General features: G+C 43.6%; 1 protein-coding gene across 1 annotated transcript in view; it reads left to right on the top strand.

The window, feature by feature from the left end:
* Positions 1-20,766, top strand: part of LOC122797817 (msx2-interacting protein-like) — a 1,498,925-nt gene that overhangs the window by 536,813 nt on the left and 941,346 nt on the right. The window contains exon 7 of the mRNA XM_044066339.1: positions 3,976-4,050. Coding sequence (XP_043922274.1) covers positions 3,976-4,050 — 75 coding nt within the window. The remainder of the gene's footprint in view (positions 1-3,975; positions 4,051-20,766) is intronic.

Genomic DNA, 20,766 nt, shown 5'->3' with positions numbered 1-20,766 from the left:
TCTACTGCTCCCAGAGTTTTCACAAATTGCCTGGTTCCAGTCATTGCTTTTTGCAGGCAGACGAAAATTCAGATTTATCCATACTTGGAAGACTGTCTAATTCAAGCAAATTCTCAGGAACAGCTGTTAATGGATCTGGAATTTGTAAAGACTCTTCTCTCTTCCCTGGGTTACACTCTCAACAAGGAAAAATCAAAAATGGTTCCTACCAAGGAGATAACATTCCTGGGACGGAGTCTGAACACAGCCTCCCAGATGACATATCTCACCTAGGAGAAGCAGGCAACTCTTTCTGTTTACTTCATGAATTTGGCAGGCCTGTCCCAGCTCCCTGCAAGGAAATACTTGCAAGCTCTGGGATTCATGGCCTCTTGCATTCTCATGATTCCATATGTAAGACTGCATATGAGGAAATTGCAATGGTACCTCAAGAACCTTTGGTGTCAACACACAGGACCTGGATATGATAATTCCTCTGCTTCCATGTCTGCAGACAGAGTTTCTGTGGTGGGCAACAGCCTGTCTACAAAACAGAGGCATGCCTTTTCGCCCACCTCCTGCCATTCAAGTTTTTACCACGGATGCATCGGACTACGCCTAGGGAGCTCACCTGGATGGCAGATGCATACAGGGATGTTGGAAAGCTCAGCAGATGCACTTGCAGATAAACCTGAAGGAGTTGATAACAGTTCAGCAGGCCTTACTGGCTTTCAAGCATCTTCTTTCTCCAGGAACTCTGCTTGTCAGAACAGACAACACTACAGTCATGTGGTACATCAACAAACAGGGAGGGACTCATTCTTACCCCCTGTGCAGACAGAGCATGATTCTCTGGTCCACAGCAGCATCCTTGGGCTTGGATCTCCTAGCTCAGTTTCTTCCAGGGAAACTCAGTGTTTTGGCAGACTAGTTGAGCAGACAGACCCTGGATCCTCACGAGTGGCAACTTAACAGAGCAGTCTTTTACAGCATCATTCAGCGTTGGGGCACTCCTCAGGTGGATCTTTCCTCCTCCCCAGACAACCATCTTCTACCACTTTTTTGCACCAGACAGCATCACAGCAAGGCCTAGAGAGTGGATGCTCTGTCCTTCCCTTGGACACTACTATCAGTTTATGCCTTCCCTCCTCTTTCTCTTCTTCCCAGAGTGTTAAACATCAGGGATGAAAGACCAAGGACCATTCTCATAGCTCCAGACTGTCCCAGACAGCATTGGTTTCCAATGCTTCGCAGTTTTTCCCAATTTCCTCCTTGGCTTCTTCCTCTGAAGCCATATCTTTTGGTTCAGGGAGGGGGAAACAGTCTACATCCTCATCTTCAGTCTCTCCATTTGGCAGCACGGCTCATTGTATGAATCAGTCCATTTCTTCTTCCCTTTCCCAGCAGATGGTTAACGTACTTCAGGAGGCTTAGCACTAGGAAGTCCTATGCTGGGAAATGGAAGAGAGTCTCTCATTGGATGCAGGCTTGAGGGGAATCTTCTTCTCAGCCTACTCTTCCGCTGATCCTGGAATACTTGGCTGATTTGCTTCAAGGTGGTCTTTCTTTTTCCTCTATCAAGATCCATGCTTCAGCCATTTCTGCTCATTGTTTTTTTGAGAAACCCATTTTCTCTCATCTCCTTATGAAAATGTTTCTCAGAGGTGCTTGCAACTGAAAACCTCCCAGAAGGGCACCTACTCCGGCCTGGGATCTTAATTTTGTTTTACAGAAACTCACTCTTCTTCCTTTTGAGCCAGCTGCCACTGCAGATTTAAAGTTTCTCTCTTGGAAAACTGCCTTCCTCTTGGCTATAACTTCAGCAAGGAGAGTTTCGAAGCTGCAGGCTTTGATGGCTGTGGAGCCTTTTTTTATCTTCCATACAGATCGTGTCCCTCTGAGAACCAATCCCTAGCCTAAGGTGGTTTGTAGCCTGACTCTTAATCAGTCCATACACCTTCCTACTTTCTTTCCTAATCCTCAAAGTAGAGGTGAAAAAAATCCTGCAGTCTCTTGATGTGCACAGACAGCTCAGGTTTTACCTGGACAGGACTTAGGACCTGCGGAAATCAGCACAGCTTTTGGTCAGTTTTGCCCCTGGAGCTTAGGGCAAAGCTATCTCTAAGCGAACCATTTCTAAATGGATTGCACATTGTATTACTTTCAGTTATTACTTTCATGGCAAGTTTCCTCCTCAAGGGGTTAGGACCCATTCCACAAGAGCAGCTTCTACTTCTGCAGCCTTTTTAAGGGATGTCCCTACTAAAGACATTTTAGAGGCTGCCACATTGTCTTCTGTTCACACTTTCACAAAGCATTATAATTTGCCTTTGTTTTCTAGAGCCAGGGCAGGGTTAGCCACTGTTGTTCTGCAGGGCATTCTCTCCAATCCTTGATTTTGTTGGTACCTCATCCTTTTCTCTGGGCTTTGGTAATCAACCCATTGGTTAGGACTGCAACAGTGAAACACGATGAACATAGTACAGCTGTGTACACTTACCATAAATGTAGATGTTAGAGTGTATTCACTGTTGCAGTCCTGGTTTCCCTCCCTCCTTCCCCCTTTTTTTGGTCCTCTCCTGCTCTCCTTTCCTAAGGTGCAGGCTGAATCTGGTTTACTTTACCAAAGTTACTTTATTATTGGCTTAAGCCTTGTTTTCTTGGAGCTCCTGACTGTTATGGCAAGAAAGACTGAGGAAGGTAACGTCTGCTGCCTCCTTCTGTATCAGACGTTCTGTTGTCCTTTACAACCGACGACAGCCGATGTCATATTTACTTACCTTTGTTATTCTGGCCGATTGAGGGCTACCAGGAGCCAGGTAACCCATTGGTTAGGACTGCAACAGTGAATACACTCAAACATCTACATTTATGGTAAGTGTACACAACTGTACTATCTTCCTTCCTCTATATTGAACAGTAGAGACTGGGGGGGGGGGGGCAGACAAGGGTATGCATTTTGCTGTCCAGGAGAGCATCTTCCCTTTGCAAGTGGGGACCACATTGCATGTTTGTCTAGTGCATGTTATCAAATGTATTAAAGAACATGTTAAACTCATGGGCTCTCTTTTTACTTCCCTCCATCGCATGGCTGCCGGGCTTATAGCTGGTAATGGTCTTCATTTGCCTTCATACTTCTTTGCTGTTGCACTGTTGCATTTTTTGTTACAACTTCCTCCTGTACCTATCCTTCCCCTCCATAATCTTCTCGGCCTGCTCTTTCTGTGCCCTTTTCACTGCGTCCCTGTCTCTAGACTTGAATGCTCTTTTTCTCTTTCAGGGGGGCTTTGATATCCTTGGTGATTCATGGTTTGCATGATATAGATTTTAAGGGTGCAGTGGTTTCTAAGTGACAGTCAATGAAGCTATTGATGTCTTCCCGAGGGTCTCCTAGTCTGTGGTCTCAAAGCAGTCCTGAAGTGTTGCGCTGGCTTCCCTTGTTCACTTCCTGACCTTCCTGATGGTGGCTGGCTGCCTCCTATAACCAGTGGCACATAGAGGTGGAGAAGGTGCACCAGGTTGTAGTCTGATCTTCCAAGCAGTGGGTTGGCTGTGAAACTGTATGCTTTATTAACATTCGCTTACATTAGGTCCAGTGTTCTGTTCTTCCTATTGGGGCAATTGACAAACTGGGAGAAAGTACTAAGCGTTCTGTTTGAGACATGGTTGAAGTCCCTGGAGATGAGGACGAGCATCTGGATGATTTGTCAGGAGTCTTGGAGAGACCAAGTAGATGACATCACACACTGATGTAGCATTGGCTCAGGGCCCCTATAGGAAACAGATGCGATGATATGAAGGTCGTGGTTGTTGCAGTTTTTGCAAATACATAGGATACACATTGTGTGAGATAATGTATTTTGCTAGTTGTAGCCAAATGAATAGAAGAAAATTATATGAAAAAAAATGTGTCTTGAGTTGAACTAAACAAAGATAAATGGTATAGCATGTTTGTTTATTAACTTTACTAATTTTTATTGAATTTTGGGATTCTAGATCAAGACATGGAAGTGGCACAACTTCTCGTCGGAAGTCAGCAGAATCTCATTCTCGTGAAGCCAGAAGGTCAAGGTACCAGAATTCTGATCTGTATAGAAGCGAGACATTTGTTAGAATTTAAAAAGCATTTTAAATTACATTAATTTTGTGAAATCTGTAGGATAATTTCGTTTGGAGGTAATGGTTGGTCAACATTAAGAAATTCAAAGTTTTTATTTCTTCTATACTTATGGTAATCTTCACCTCCTATGCCCAAGGTACAAGGTTTGATCCTGTCCTCTGGACAATGCCTGTATGAAGTTTGATGTTTTTCCTCTGCCTCTTTGGGGTTCCTCCCACCTTCCAAAAACAAGATGAGTGTTTCCTCCTCAAACTCACCCAAAAATAAAGATGTGGGCAGCAGCACAGGCTGTAGATGGTGCCCTACAGGGGGAAGAGTTGTGTAGACCAACCACTTTGGGCATCATCTGCAGTGCACAGTATCCTTTAGGTAGGAGAGCATGCAGCACCATGTCAGGGCTAACCACTTGCTGGTGTAAAAATTGGCTTTAGGTGAATTGGTCGTGTTGACTAATGTCATCAAAAATGGACACGAGTATTTGCTGATAACTGGGCTGAGGATTTTGCTAACTCCCACCTATGTCACAGATCCATCATAATGTTGGAAGAGGTGTATGTGCCCTTATTGGACAGTGTGTGCCCGCCACAAAACCCAGCAGCACTTAGTCAAAAAGCTATTGGCTGGCCAGTGTCCAGTTGCCCAGCTTGGGTTACCTGGGATAGCTGTGTTGACTGAAAGTTAAACATAAAACCAGTTAACATACCAAACATGAACTAAGAATTGCTACACTCAGTGTAGGTTCACTAATGGGATGCTGCTTGTAGTGGATGGACATGATGGTGAGGATTTGGCTGTACATCCTAAGTATACAGGAGACAGTATGGAAGGGCAGTGCAGCAAAGCCACCTGGCTTGTGATCCAGTGTCTACTACTTAAGAAGAGGACAGACTAGAAATGGTGTGGGAATTGTGGCAAGGGTGAGGCTTGAGAAGACCGTGAGAGATGCCATCAGAATTAGTGACACTTATGGCAGTCAGACTTCAATGTAAAGGTGGGACAATATTCATGATGTAAGCCTTTGTAATACAGCAGGACTGTGATAGCCAGGAAGAGTGCATATATACAACAGTTGCTTGCATGCCCTACTAAATGAAGCAGCACAGGCATGTGATTCTTTTAGTGAGGTATTTCTGCGGCCTTTCTAGTTGTTGCAGATGTCTTGAGAGGTACATACCAAACAGGGCATTGTATTCAATAATGGGTCTAATGAGGGATGGGTACAGTGGGACAATGCCCTCCTTTTTCTGGATGAAAAGCCCTTCTTGATGAGGTGTGCCGCATAGAAGGATTTCTTGACTGTTGTGGCAGTGTGGTTATCAAAGGTGAGACCACTGTCCACCTGTGTCCCTAAGTCTCTTATCACACTTTCGGTGTTTAGTGTACTGCTGCCTGTGTGGTAATTCATGGGTACATGTTTTTTCCCAAAGGGGATAACTATACATTTCTTGGCATTGAGCTTGAGCCCATGACTCTGGCACCAAGCATCTATTTCTGTAAGGCCCTTTATATCCACATCATTTGGGGATTCATTAATGGTTCCCAGTTTACAGTCATCTGTGAACTTTATTAGCCAGAGTCCTTAAGTGTTGGCCTGTACTTCAGAGAAGTTAATGCATTAAACTATTAAGGCTGCTGGGGGAGGCAGATAGATAACTGAACACTTCTCACAGTTTTAGACTTGATTTATTTTCACTGAACTGCTTGCCAATATACCTCTTAAGTTTAATTATATTGCACCTTGCTGATTTCAGAACAACACTGTTCATACCTCTTGTAATTAACTGCCTGTACTTACAGGCTGCTTTTCTTCATTAAAGGAAATGCTAAGGGAGAAAAAATATATAGTCTTTGCAAGTTCAGGAATTAGCTCTTATTTTTTATGCTTTCATCTTGTATTTTGCTTTTCAAGCCTACTTGCTGAAAATAATTTCTGTAGCTTAAATTAATAACATTAAACTAGATCCAGCTCAGTAAAATGTAGAAAATTATCTTTTGATTCTATGTATACCCAGCAACCCAAGTTCATGACATTATACTAGTTATAACTTTCTTACTTGCAGGCTTTCTTAAATTAAGTGTGAAGTGTGAATATGCTGTGACAAAGAAAAAGTACTTTTTTTACTTTAACATCACTAGTATAAACAGTAGTCACTGATAAAACTCCTTCCACCTCACAAAAATAATTCTGCATACCATGCAGAACTACTTCACAATGTAACACACCATGTACATCAGTAACTGTTTATAAAAATATTGATAAGAAGAAAAACTGCTTTACTTAGTTGCTTTTTAGTCCATTCTGTTTCCTTCTGAACATTGATGATATAAAGAGAGGTTTATACTTTACAGTTCTCCCACAGTTTAACACAGTCATCAGATTTCTAGTCCTGTTCAGCCAGTTTCTCTTGCAGAACCACAGTTTTATTTTCACATTTGTTGACCGGGTTTGTCCGACTGAGCTAAAAGCCCAAGCGTAAGCCCGAGGAGAAAAGCTCCAGAGTTACACAAATATCACAATATACATTTAAGTGTAAAAAGTGTAATACAATAAAGTTAGATGATTGAAGCATGGACAGTTACTTATTCAGACTGACACTATTTGCAGTTTAGCACATATAATATAGTTGAAATACATCAAAGTCAGTGTAAAACAAGTCAGTATACAAGCGAGTATATTGTATATAGGAAAGTAAAATACACTGCAAATAGTAAAATACAAGAATAGTAAAATACAAGAATAGTCAGCAGTGATGTACTTTTGTGTTATGACAACAAATATATACAAAGAAGTATGAAACAATATTCATATGCAAAGAAGTATGCAGTAATATTCAGCAGTGAGAGAAGAGACTCCCAGGCAGTATAGAGAGTAGAAGTGCAGTAATGGTTTAGTGTATAAAGGAGATGGGAGGGATGGAAGACAGATTGGAAGGGAGTTTAGGTGGGATCATGGCATGGTAAAGACCATGAGTTTAGCAGATGGGATTTTAGCTCTTTTTTAATGATATTAGTCTTGGTAATGGAACATAGTTGAGGGGTGTTCCAAGTATGTGCTACAGAGTTGGCTATATAGGAGTTTGCCAAATGAACAAGTTTTATGTAATAGGATTGAAGCTTTGTAGCTCCCCCCACTATATGCTAATTTTACTTGGTTGCTGGTCTTCTTCCTGATCATTTCAGTTTTCCAGTAGCAGTCTCTGAGTTGAGTCTAAACTACTCTTTTTTTCCATCACACAGACGTTTCCTTTTCAAGGAAGGCTTCAGCTTCACTGAAAAATGTAATGCATAGTCTTTTTTATTGTCAGGAAATTGAGAATCAGAGTTGTTTTTAGATTGTTGGCTCACCGTTGACTAAACTGATAAAACTGGAGAAACCTGGCTTCAAATCCTGTTCTGCGTCCAAAAATGTCTTTGATACTCCTGGAAAAAATACTCTGAAGATAGGAATTCCAAGATGGCTGCACATGTTCAGCAGGTTGATTTGAGCTCCCCTGGTATGAAAATAAATTGTGAAAAAGAGGTCAGGTTTTAGTAAAATGTGGTTACTGGCTAGTAATTATACTGCTTTGACGTCAACCAAAATTAAATTTAGAGAACTTCAGAGAGCATTGACTAGAAAAAGAGAAAAGAAAACTCTGGTTGGGAAAAATCTTTGTGGCTGCTCAGCAAAAAGGCAGTTCAAGTTTCAGCTTTGGTACATGAGATAGCTTCTGCTAAATTACAGGAAAAAAATAAATCAGATGCATTCAGAGATATTTAAGTGACACTTGAATGACTATTTCATGTCGAATAAAAGACAGGAAAAATAGAAGAAACTTTAACTAGCTATTCACATAAACTGATAAAACTACAAAAATCAGAGGCTGAAATGAAGTGAAGGCTGGTTGAGTATGAGGCTTCTCAAGAAGAGCTATTTCAGAAATAGCAGAGCAAGTAGACACAGCAGGCAGGGTAAACCTGATATTTTCTGCCGTACCTGTGAAACTGTACAGAAGAGACTGCAATACTTTTATGACATTATAAATCAGGTGCTGGACTGGTTTTCCATAGCGGCTTATGATAATTTAAAGGCCGAACTGCATATATGTTGTAAACCTATCCATGAGAACGCAGTCAAGACCAGTGTTAGTAAAGTTGCAATCACACCAGCAGAGAGCATTGTTCTGACAGAATTGTAACAGAAAGGAAAGGTTCATAGTTATATACTAGGCAAACAATCACCAGGACCTTTGTAAACCTAGATATACAATCCAACCCAGTTGTGTCCCTGTGTATCATGGGTGTTCATTGGGAGGAGATACGTTAGTTCCGAAATTTCTAGAGGTTGTATAGCAGGAGTATGCAAGTTTGGGCATTACTGTCTGCCTTTTGATTATCAGGGCTAGATATGGGGGACCAGACCCGGGGCGAATTTCCAGTTTGCTTATATAGGGTTAGGTATTGACTCTGCCTCATGTGAGTGAAGAGCCTGATGTTCATCGTGTTACACTGCTGCAGTCATTACACTTGGGTTATCCTGCCGTCAGGCGGTCCCACAGTCGGCCTGAGTTCCAAAGTCTTGGTCCGGCATCGGTTGCTGTCGCTTCTTCCCTGACGTCAGTGCACCAGGGGTATATAAGATGCATCCGACGCCATTTTTGTCAGTCTTTCTTGCCGTGCAGTGCCCGAAGCAGAAGCAGTTCGCAAGTGCCGGTTGGCCAACTCCTGAGATTTTCGAAGGAGAATTTCAGGTCCAAAGTCTTCAATAAAGCTAAGTACCCCGTTGGGGAAACTTTTTTCTTGCCTCAGACCGATGTCAGAAAAAGTTAATAATTGTATTTCTTGTGGGAAGCAAATACCTCATAAGGACTTCCACTCTTACTGTATTCCATGCCTAGACCCTGATCATGACGTCACTAGTTGTCGGTTTTGTGCTAGATTTAACAAACGCACTATAAAAAGACGTTTTGATTTTGCTTTGCACTACTTTGGTCGAAGGTTCAATTATACGATGCTGTCGGATCAGCTGACGACCTCAATACCGAAAAAACGCAAAGACAAGGATAAAGACAGGCATCCGAGGTCCAAAACCAACGACGAAACCTCTTCTAGGCCAGTCGCCGGTTCTCAGTGAGGTGCTTTCGCAGCCCCTGACACCCGCTACCTCAGAGCCACAGGCCGCTTCTGACTTCCACGTGGAGACATCTAGGCCTCTGGAAATTCAAGGTATTGGGCCTACGGAAACTAATCCCTCAGATGGGTCCGGAGCCGCTGCACAGGCATAGGCTTCTGAGGGTGTTTTCAGAACTTCACAACTTACCATTAAAACAACAGTCAAGACAAAGGTACCATTAAAGACAAAGAAACAAGTACAGCATTCTCCTGGACAGTCCTCCATGCCTAAGAAACAGATGCTTAAAATGGCCGAAGACCTCATTACTCTAATCAGGGGTTCCCATCCCCCTCCTGAGAAAAGGCCTAGGCAGGATATAGACTATGACTCCTCTGATCAGGTTTCCATTTCCTCTGATTCCTCTTCCGGCCAGGGATACTCTCTACCCCCCTATGAGGACTCTGATGCTGCAGAATCTATCCCTTCAGCCTCTCCTCCTGAGGATCATTCTTTTGGGGAAACTTTACATACCATGAGGGAGCATTTCCATTGGGAAAGCCAAGATTACTCAGAATCCAAGAAAAGGCTCAGGGATTTCCTCTTATTGCCTCAACACAGGCCCCTGGCTATTCCGCCAGTGCTAGATATTGTGGATGATGTGTTCTCTGAATCCAGTTTATCTCCTGACTCTTTGCCCCCTGCTCCAGCCAAGCCAGATAGGTTTCTTTACAAAAACCCTTCTGCTGATCCAGAGACTATTTCCCAGGGTCCAAAACGGGTTAAGGCTTCCATTGCAAAAAATCCAGTACCCTTGGACAGAGATTCCAAAGCTTTGGATACATGGGGGAAGAAAGTATACACTTCTGCAACTTTAGCAGTAAGAGCTTTAAAGTGCCAGTTTCACATGCTTAAGTACCAACAATATTTAATGGCTCAGTTAAAACAGAAAATGCTTGCAAGCTCAGAAGCTCCTGATTGTAAAGAAATGCAGGATTTATTGCATGCAATTGAGCAGGTGGGAAAACATATACTCTGCAATGTTGTTTTGATTCTTTAGAGGCCTCTTATAGAGCCGCAGTTACAGGTTCTGTGATTCGAAGACTTGCTTGGTTAAAAGAACAAAGTTTACCTGATAATGTTAAGGCAAAATTATTGGATGCTCCTTTACAGCATGATACTTTGTTTGGTGTTCAGGCAGAAGAGGTGTTAAAGAAAATGGAGGAAAAAGCTAAATCTGTGCAAACAGTCAAGGATTTCTTACAGGTACAGCCACCCCGGTTTAGCAGAAATTGGCCAACAAAGAATGGGTCCTTTCTAGTGTCAGACAGGCCACAGAGAGGCAGATACAGACGCCCAAGAGGCAGATCTCAACCCCAAGGCTCAAACAGAAATGACAGTGGGGCACCTCAACCCCAAAAGGTGGGGAGGACAAGTCTCACCCTTACAGGAAACAGTCACAATGACTTTCCCCTCCGTACGCCAAGCACGTCCCTTTTGGAAGCTCCCTTAGGGGGAACACTAGCACTTTTTTCTCAAAACTGGCAAACAATCACCCAGGACAAATGGGTCCTGAATATTGTGTCTCAAGGTTACAGATTCCACTTTCATACTTTACCAAGGCTAAAAGGAATGCCAGACCTGCCACAAAATCAATAGGCAGAGGCACAAAAACATATTTCAGCCCTCATGGACATGAGAACTATTCAAAAAGTACCACAGCAGGAACAAGGACAAGGATTTTACTCAAGACTCTTCCTGGTCCCGAGAAAGGACAAGGCCAGGAGGCCCATACTAGACCTTTCATTTCTGAATACTTACCTGGATATTCCAAAATTCAAAATGTTGACATTACAGCAGCTTCTACCCATGCTGGGCAGGAAGGCTTGGCTTGTTACTCTGGACCTCAGAGAGGCATACCTGCATGTCCCTATCAGACAAAATTGCAGAAGATACCTCAGATTCAAAGCTGGTACAATGCACTACCAATTCTCTGCACTGCTCTTTGGCTTATCTACTGCGCCCAGGGTCTTCACAAAATGCCTGGCACCAGTAATTGCATTTTGCAGACAAAAAGGAATTCAAATATATCCATACCTGGACGACTGCCTCATTCAAGCAGAGACAAAGGACATTCTTCTACAGCATCTGGCGTTTGTAAAAAGGTTGCTAATTTCTCTAGGGTACACAGTAAATGAAAAGAAGTCAAAACTAGTTCCCTCGCAACAGATTATATTCCTGGGTGCCAGCTTAAATACAACGGCCCAAATGACTTACCTCACACCAGACAAACAAGTTCAACTAACTCAATATTTTCAATTGCTGGCAAGAAAGTCCCATCTTCCTGCAAGAAAAATTCTGCAGGCCCTGGGATTCATGGCATCCTGCATACTGCTAATATCATATCCCAGATTGCATATGAGGAAATTACAATGGTACCTGAAAAGTATTTGGACTCAACACTCTCACAGTTTAGAAGCAGTAATACCAATGATTCCCTGCCTACAACAGGAGTTTCGATGGTGGGCACAGGCATGTCACCTAAACAAGGGTCAGCCTTTTACCCAACCCACAGCCAGGCAAACTCTAACAACAGATGCTTCGGATTACGCCTGGGGAACACACATGGCAGGAAAATGCATTCAGGGCAAGTGGACCACAGACCAGATGCATCTTCACATCAATCAAAAAGAGATGTTGGCTGTTCAAAATGCCCTAACAGCTTTCAAGGACCTTCTACATCCAGGACAATTACTACTAAAGACAGACAACACCACAGTAATGTGGTACATAAACACGCAAGGGGGCACTCATTCTTATCTCCTATGCAGGCAAGCCATGACCTTGTGGAACACAGCTCTAACGTATCAAGTCCACCTGCAAGCACAGTTCCTGCCAGGAAAGAAAAATACTCTGGCAGACGATCTAAGCAGAAACATCATGGACCCTCACGAATAGAAATTGAATCCACAAATCTTCAGCATGGTAACGCAAAAGTGGGGATGCCCAGACATAGATCTTTTTGCCTCCCCACTGAATTGCCAACTACAAAAATTCTGCACAAGGACTTATCACAAACAAGCATAGAAAGTGGATGCTCTTCTGTTCAGCTGGGAAAACCTAAAAGTTTATGCCTTCCCACCACTGCCTCTCCTTTCAAAGGTACTCCTAAAAGCCAGACACGAAAAACCACAGATGATCCTGATTGCTCCAGACTGGCTATGTCAGCACTGCTACCCTATTTTAAGGAACTTGGCTCAAGGCCCACCATGGATTTTGCCTCAAATTCCACATCTTCTGACTCAACAAAACAATCAGATCCTGCACAGTCAGCTCAAAACCCTAAACCTGGCTGCATGGCAGATACATTAGTCAAACAGGCAACACCTCTCTCTAATGCTGTTATGGATGTCATTTTGGAGGCCAGGAGGCCTAGCACCAGGAAAGCTTACTCAGAAAAATGGAAGAGATTCTGCGCCTGGAACCAGGCTCAAAGCCTTGACCATCTTGTTCCAAACATTCCTCAGATTTTACAATACTTAACTGAGATGCTGGACAGAGGCCTACCCTTTTCATCAATTAAGATCCACGCCTCTGCCATTTCAGCACATTACAACACGGATCATCCTTTATTCTCTCATCCCTTTCTAAAGTAGTACATCAGAGGGGCTAAAAACATAAAACTGCCCCGGAGAGCACCAACACCAACTTGGGACCTCAATTCAGTTTTGGAAAAACTGACCCTACCACCTTTTGAGCCAGCCAATACAGCCAATCTAAAATTTTTATCATGGAAAACAGCTCTGCTTCTGGCAGTAACTTCAGCACGAAGTGTCTCAGAGCTACAGGCATTAATGGCAGTGGAACCTTTTATAATTTTTTATCAAGACAGGGTATCTTTAAGGACAAACCCTACCTTTATGCCAAAGGTGGTATCTAGTGTGGCTCTGAACCAAACCATCCATTTGCCAACTTTTTATCCAAACCTTCAGAATAAAGGGGAGAAATTTCTGCATTCTTTGGACATACACAGGCAGCTACGCTTCTACTTGGACAAAACAAAGGCTTTCAGGAAAACTGAACAACTGTTTGTAGCATATGCTGCAGGGTCACATGGCAAGGCTATCTCAAAGCAGACTATATCCAAATGGTAGGACATTGTATTCGGTACTGCTACACACAGTATGGAAAATCAGTCCCAAATAACATTAGGCCACATTCCACCAGGGCAACAACCACTTCAACAGCCTTTCTCAGAGGAGTACCTACCAAGGAAATTTTGGAGGCTGCAACTTGGAGTTCAGTGCACACCTTTACCAAGCATTACCACCTGCCTCTTTACTCTAAATCCAGAGCAGGATTTGCCACTGCAGTTCTGCAGGGCATCCTAGCCAATCCTAACTCTTTATAGACCAGCCACCCAACCTCAGCTTTGGGATTCTACCCAAGTGTAATGACTGCAGCAGTGTAACATGATGAACGTAGTACAGTTTTGTACCTACCATAAATGTAGATGCTCGAGTGTTCACACTGCTGCAGTCCAGGTTACCCTCCCTCCATCCCCTCTGAACTAGCTGGACTTATCTATACCTTTCTATCCTATACAACCTTTGGGGTGTATTTGCTGGTAACTGAAGGTATTGTTTTTATTGTATATTTTTGATTAGCAATATGTATTACCTACCTACTTGGGGGCACCTGACATCTGGGGCAAGAAAAACTGAAGAAAATGGCGTCGGATGCATCTTGTATACCCCTGGCGCACTGACGTCAGGGAAGAAGCGACAGCAACCGACGCCGGACCAAGACTTTGGAACTCAGGCCGACTGCGGGACCACCAGACGGCAGGATAACCCAAGTGTAATGACTGCATCAGTGTGAACACTCGAACATCTACATTTATGGTTGGTACAAAACTGTACTTTCCAGAGCATGGGGATCCTCTGAGACCTGTATTTGTCTTGCCAGTATGCCTTATTTATGTTACAAGGAAAATTTAAATCTAGAGCTAGTGGTTCTGTTGCTGTTCATTTTGCAGATGTGCAAAAGGTCCATCAGAGCTGGATCCGAGGATGCCTTATATGCCAAGCATAGATTGCATCTCAGTAACTTGTAAGAGGCAGAGTATAGAGATAGGGATTTTATGCAATCCGTATAGGACAATGGCTTATACCCTGGATTTTCCTGCTAAGAAACCTTTGGCGGTGTTCCAGCAGCTGCATATGCTTGATCAGGTACATGCCAAAGGGAGCATTATACTTAATGATAGGTCAGATAAGGACCAAATAAAGTGGCACTATGACTTCCTTTGAACTGGATGCCATGCCCTTACTTATAAATTGGACAACATAAAATTATTTTCTTACTGCCTTGGTCATATGTTGGTCAAAGGCCAGATTACTGTCTGCATATGTTCCCAGATCCTTAAGTACAGAGTCAAATCGTAGGGGATGTCTTACCAATGGAGTAGAAGTTAGCCTAGGTGGCAGTTTTCCTAAAAGACACTGTAATGCATTTCTTGGGATTGAGTTTTAGTCCATGAGTTTGACACCAGCAATTTGTCTGTGTTAGACCCTTTTGTAAGGTGTTTTTGACAAGGTAGAATCTATAATAGCTTCCAATTTGCAGTAATCTGCGAACCTGGCCAGCCAGCATTCCTGGACATTAGCCTTTACATCCAAGAAGTTAGATGCCAAATAATAGTCCCAGCATTGGAGTCCTGAGGTACCCAGCTGATGACCAGTCTCTTAGTGGAGGTGGTATCACCAGTCCTGACTTCTTCACTGCTGTATGTGAGTAGAACTTTATGCCCAGTTCTGTGAGTTGCTGTGTGGGGTGTTGTAGCGAATGCCTTAGCCAGGTAGGCAGTGTGCACCGTATTCCCCTCATCCATTGCTTTGGTGACCCTCTCAAAGAAGTCCACCAGGTTTGATAGGCATGATCTTCCCATGACAAAGCCAGACTAGGTTAGTTCCAGTTTCTGAAGGTTGCTTATATGTTTGATAATTTTCATGATAATTCATTCTGTGGATTTGCGTATTAGACTAGTCAGACTAATGGGTGTGTAGATGTTCATTGTGCATACAGCTGCAGTCATAACAGATGGGTTCTCCTGCCGTCAGGCGGGTCCTCGGTCGGCCGAATTCCAAAGTCTAGGTCCGTCGTCGGTTGTTGTCGCTTCTTCCCTGACGTCAGTGCGACAGAGGTATAAAGGAACCAGCCGACGCCATTTTCTTCAGTCTTTCTTGCCGCGCGGTGCCTGTAGCAGAAGCAGATGTTCTTCATCTCACATTGCTGCAGTCCTTACACTTGGGTAGTCTGCTGTCCTCGGTCGGCCTGAATATCAAAGTATAAGGCTGACGTCGGTCAAGGCGCATTTGACTGACATCAGGACGTCAGGGTACAAATGCGCATGACCGACGTCATATCCTCAGTCTCTTTTGCCGCATGGTCCGATGCAGAAGCAGCATTGCAAGTGCCGGTTGGCGTTCTGAAATTGATTTCGAGTTTCAGACCGAGTCAAAGTTGGCTAAGTACCCGCTAGAATATTTTAGTTTTTCTTGCCTCAGTGGTTTACCGGATGTCAGAAAAGTGAATAATTGTATTTCTTGTGGGAAACAGATACCGCATAGAGACTATCATACTTTGTGTATTCCTTGTTTAGGGCCTGAGCACGACGTTGTTGGGTGTCGCTTGTGCTAGATTCAATAAGCACTATAAAGAGAAGGTTAGATTGTGCCAGGTTAGTCTTGAAGCGGTGCAATTATAAAATGCCGTCGGATGCTCCGGCCGCTTCTTCGAAGCGCAGGACAAAGCAGTTAAGCCTAGGCTGAAGAACCCGCATCGGACGCCGGTTCTTTAGAGGTGTCGGTGGAGCCGGTGGTTCCACCGGAGGTTTCTTTGGGATCCCAGGGAGAGACTTTGTTATTGCAGGATGTGGCCTCTCAGGAGGCAGGCCAGGCTGATGGGGCTTCTCAGGTTACTATACTCCCCTCCCTGCCTAGGGTGGTTAGGCCCTCTCTTTCTGTTTCCAAGGCTTCTCCCAGAGGCAGGCCAGGTTTAGCTTCAGTTGGTGTCACCCCTAGTTCTTCAGGAACTATGCCCAAAAAGCATATGCTTAAAATGGCAGAAGATTTGATTACTTTGATTAGGGGTTCTCTGCCCCCTCCTGATAAGAGACCTAGGGTGGAGCCTGAGCTAGGGAGTTTTGAGCAGGCTTCTGATGTTTCAGAGTCTTCGGCTGAAGACTTGCAGGAGTATTCCCCTTATTCTGATTCTGATGTGGATGATTCTACTCCTTCTGCTTCTCCTCCTGAGGATTTTTCTTTTTCAGAAACTCTTCATTCCATGAGGGAGCATTTTAAGTGGGAAGGTCAGGACTTCTCTGATTCCAGGAAAAGGCTTAGGGAATTTTGTTTTACCCCAGCATAGGCCTTTGGCTATACCTCCTGTTTTGGATGTGGTGGAAGATGTTTTTACAGAGGCTTCTCTTAATCCTGATTCTTTGCCTCCTGCTCCTGTTAAACCGGATAGGTATTACAGGGTGCCTGAGGCTCATAAGTATCTTTTTAAAAGTCCTAGGGCGGACCCAGAAACTGTTAATCAGGGGCCTAAAGGTGTTAAGGCTTCTGTTGTCAAGAATCCGGTTCCTACAGATAAAGAGGCCAGGGCCTTGGATAGATGGGGAAAGAAAGTTTATACTTCTTCCACTCTAGCTATGAGGGCTTTGAATTGCCAGTTTCACATGTTGAAATACCAAAACTATCTCCTTTCACAATTGAAGTCTAAGGTTGATGCTCTGGCGGAAGGTATTGATTGTAAAGAGTTACAAGATTTAGTACATGTTTCTGAACAGGTGGGTAAGCATTCTTTGCAATGTGGTTTTGATGCTGTACAGGCCTCGTCTAGGGTTGCTGCCACTGGGTCAGTTCTTCGCAGGCACGCCTGGCTGAGGGATCAGAATTTATCTGACCATGTTAAAACAAGGATTTTAGATGCTCCTTTACAATCTAATGTGTTGTTTGGTTCTCCTGTTGAGGCAGTTTTAAAGAAAATGGAAGACAAGGCTAAGTCTATGCAGACTGTTAAAGATTTTTTTGCAGGTTCAGCCTCCAAAGTTTAGTAGAAATTGGCCTACTAAAGGGTGGACGTATCCTTCTTATGATTCCCAGTCTAGGGTAGATCTAGACGTGGTAGGGGCAGAGCTCAGGGCTCTTTCAGGCCTAGAACAGGGAGTTCTCCTGCACAGTTTTCGGTGAGGGCAGGGTCAGTCCTTTCGTAAACAGACCCAATGACCTACCTTTTCAGCTGCCAGAGCCTTCTCATCTGGCAGCACCTTTGGGAGGAAGGTTGGCACTTTTCAAAGAAAATTGGAGTTTAATTACCCAAGACAGATGGGTATTGGATATCATACACCACGGTTACAGGTTTTATTTCCATACCTTGCCTCCTTTCAAAGGCATGCCAGACGTTCCTCCTCAACAAAGAATAGAGGCTCACAAGCAAATTTCTCTGTTACTCCAAATAGGGGCCATACAGCCGGTCCCTATGCCAGAAGTGGGCCTAGGATTTTATTCTCGCCTGTTCCTAGTACCAAAGAAAGGGAACACGTGGAGACCAATTTTGGACTTATCTATCCTCAACACTTATCTGGACATTCCCAAGTTCAAAATGTTGACGTTACAGCAGCTTTTACCTTTGCTGGGCAAAGATCATTGGATGGTAACTTTGGATCTCAAGGAGGCTTATCTTCATGTTCCTATCAGACTGAGTTGCAGGAAGTATCTGCGTGTTCGAGCTGGGACTTCTCATTATCAGTTCTCTGCATTGCCCTTTGGCTTATCTACTGCCCAGAGTGTTCACGAAAGTTCTGGCTCCAGTGATAGCTTTCCTCAGGTTAAAAGGAATACAGATCTATCCTTATTTGGACGATTGCCTGATTCTGGCTCAAGGAAGGGACGAGCTTCTTCATCACTTGGATTATGTGATAGCAGTGCTAAGATGCCTGGGGTATTCTGTGAACGAAATAAAGTCCAGTCTAGTACCCTCTCAAGACATGTGCTTTCTGGGTGTGAGACTGAATACAGCATCCCAGATGGCCTTTTGACCCGGACAAACAAAAGAATCTTTCCCTTTACTTTCATCAGTTGTCTCATCAGTCCAGGCTGACTGCAAGGACAGTCCTTCAAGCCTTGGGGTTCATGGCATCTTGTATTCTGGTGCTTCCCAATGCCAAACTGCATATGAGGAAGCTACAATGGTATCTCAAAAATGTATGGACACAGCACTGCCAGGATCTGGACACTGTCATTCAAATAATACCTTGCATTCAAAAGGAATTGTTGTGGTGGGCTCAGGAATGTCACCTAAACAAGGGACTCTCTGTGACCCGGCCAGAGGCGAGTCAGATTCTAATGACAGATGCCTTAGACAAAGCTTGGGGAGCTCATCTGAATGGAAAGTGGATACAAGACAAGTGGCCTGCCAGACTACAACATCTACATATCAACTTGAAAGAGATGTTAGCAGTCCAGTTTGCATTAATAGCTTTCAAGGATTTACTTCTTCCAGGGCAGGTGTTGATTCTAACAGACAACACAACTGTCATGTGGTACATCAACAAGCAAGGCGGAACACATTCTTATCCTCTATGCAGGCAAGCAATGATTTTGTGGGAGACTGCTCTCAGTTTACAGCTAAATCTTCAGGCAAGGTTTCTGCCGGGAGCACAGAACTCCTTAGCAGATGTGTTGAGCAGACAAATTATGGATCCCCACGAGTGGAAATTGGATCCTCATGTATTTCAGAAATTGACAGTGTCATGGGAACTCCAGACATAGATCTGTTCGCTTCTCCACTAAACCACCAGCTGCCAAAGTTTTGCACAAAAAGGTTTCATCCCACAGCTTGGAAAGTGGATGCTCTTTCTTTCAGTTGGAGCAATCTTCATGTGTATGCCTTTCCGCCTCTGCCTCTCCTCCCAAAGGTACTACTAAAGGCCAGACAAGACAAGCCAAGGATGATTTTGATAGCTCCAGATTGGCCTCGACAGCATTGGTACCCATTACTGAGAAGCCTGGCACGGAAGCCTCCATGGCCTTTGCCTTCGATTCCACACCTGTTGTCTCAGGAGGACAGTCATTTGCTCAATGTCAAGCTTCACTCTCTGCACCTAACAGCCTGGCATATTCTGTTTTGAACCATAGTGGGCCTCCACTTCCACAGCAGGTTTTGAATGTTATTTTGGAAGCTAGAAGGCCTAGTACAAGGAAAGTGTACGCAGATAAATGGAAGAGATTTTTATTTTGGAGTGCAGCAAAGGATTTTGATGTTTCTGAGCCTAATGTAAGTGTGGCTCTTAAATATCTTACTGAGTTACTGGACAAAGGTTTGTCCTTCTCTTCTATTAAGGTTCATGCTGCAGCAATTTCGGCTCACTATGATTGTGACCCACCATTGTTTTCTCATCCTTTGTTCAAGCAATTTCTTAGAGGGCAAAGAATATAAGACCCCACGAAGAGCTCCTACTCCTGCTTGGGATCTCAATTTTGTGTTGGAGAAACTCACTCTACAACCTTTGAGCCTGCAGCTACTACTGAATTAAAGTTTTATCATGGAAGACTGCTTTTGTTGGCTATTACCTCTGCAAGAAGGGTTTCTGAGTTGCAGGCCCTTATGGCGGTTGAGCCTTTCTTAATTTTCCATAAGGATAGGGTATCTTTCGCACTAATCCTTCCTTTATGCCTAAAGTGGTTTCTAGTGTGACTTTAAACCAAACTATTCATTTGCCTACTTTTTATGCAAATCCCCAAAATAAAGGGGAAAAGATTTTGCACACTTTAGATGTACACAGGCAGTTGCGATATTATTTGGACAGAACTAAAGGGTTCAGGCAGTCTCAGCAGTTATTTGTTTCTTTTGCTTTGAGTTCTCAGGGCAAGCCTGTGTCAAAACAAACTATTTCTAAGTGGATTGGGTTTTGCATTGCTTTTTGTTATTTCCATCATGGCAAGGAGATTCCAGCTGGGATTAGGCCTCATTCCACTAGGGCTACTGCCACTTCGACAGCTTTTTGAGGGGGGTGGCAACTAAGGATATTTTGGAGGCAGCTACTTGGAGTTCAGTGCATACTTTCTCTAGGCATTATCACCTACCACTTTATTCTAAATCCAGGGCTGGTTTTGCCACTGCTGTTTTGCAGGGCATTTTGGCAGCTCCTGCTTCCTTATAGTTTGGCCATCCTCCCTTACCTCTGCTTTGGGATTCTACCCAAGTGTAAGGACTGCAGCAATGTGAGATGAAGAACATAGTACAGTTTTGTACCTACCATAAATGTAGATGTTCAAGATCCACATTGCTGCAGTCCAATTTACCTCCCTCCTTCCCCTCTGTAGTTAGAGGCGGTTGTGTGGGTTGGGTTGTCAATATGTTGTATATTGTATATATTGTACATATTTTTAGGGCTAGGATGGTTGGTTGTTTGTTTGCTGTCTTTTGGTTTTGACCTTTATTTTTAGGGTCTTCTGACATCTGGGGCAAGAAAAGACTGAGGATATGACGTCGGTCATGCGCATTTGTA

This window comes from Protopterus annectens, chromosome 3.part1 (genome assembly GCF_019279795.1).
Source record: "Protopterus annectens isolate FY-2018-M chromosome 3.part1, PAN1.0, whole genome shotgun sequence".
In the NCBI taxonomy this organism is placed as follows: Eukaryota; Metazoa; Chordata; order Ceratodontiformes; family Protopteridae; genus Protopterus; species Protopterus annectens.
This window is presented reverse-complemented; position numbering and strand designations above follow the sequence as displayed.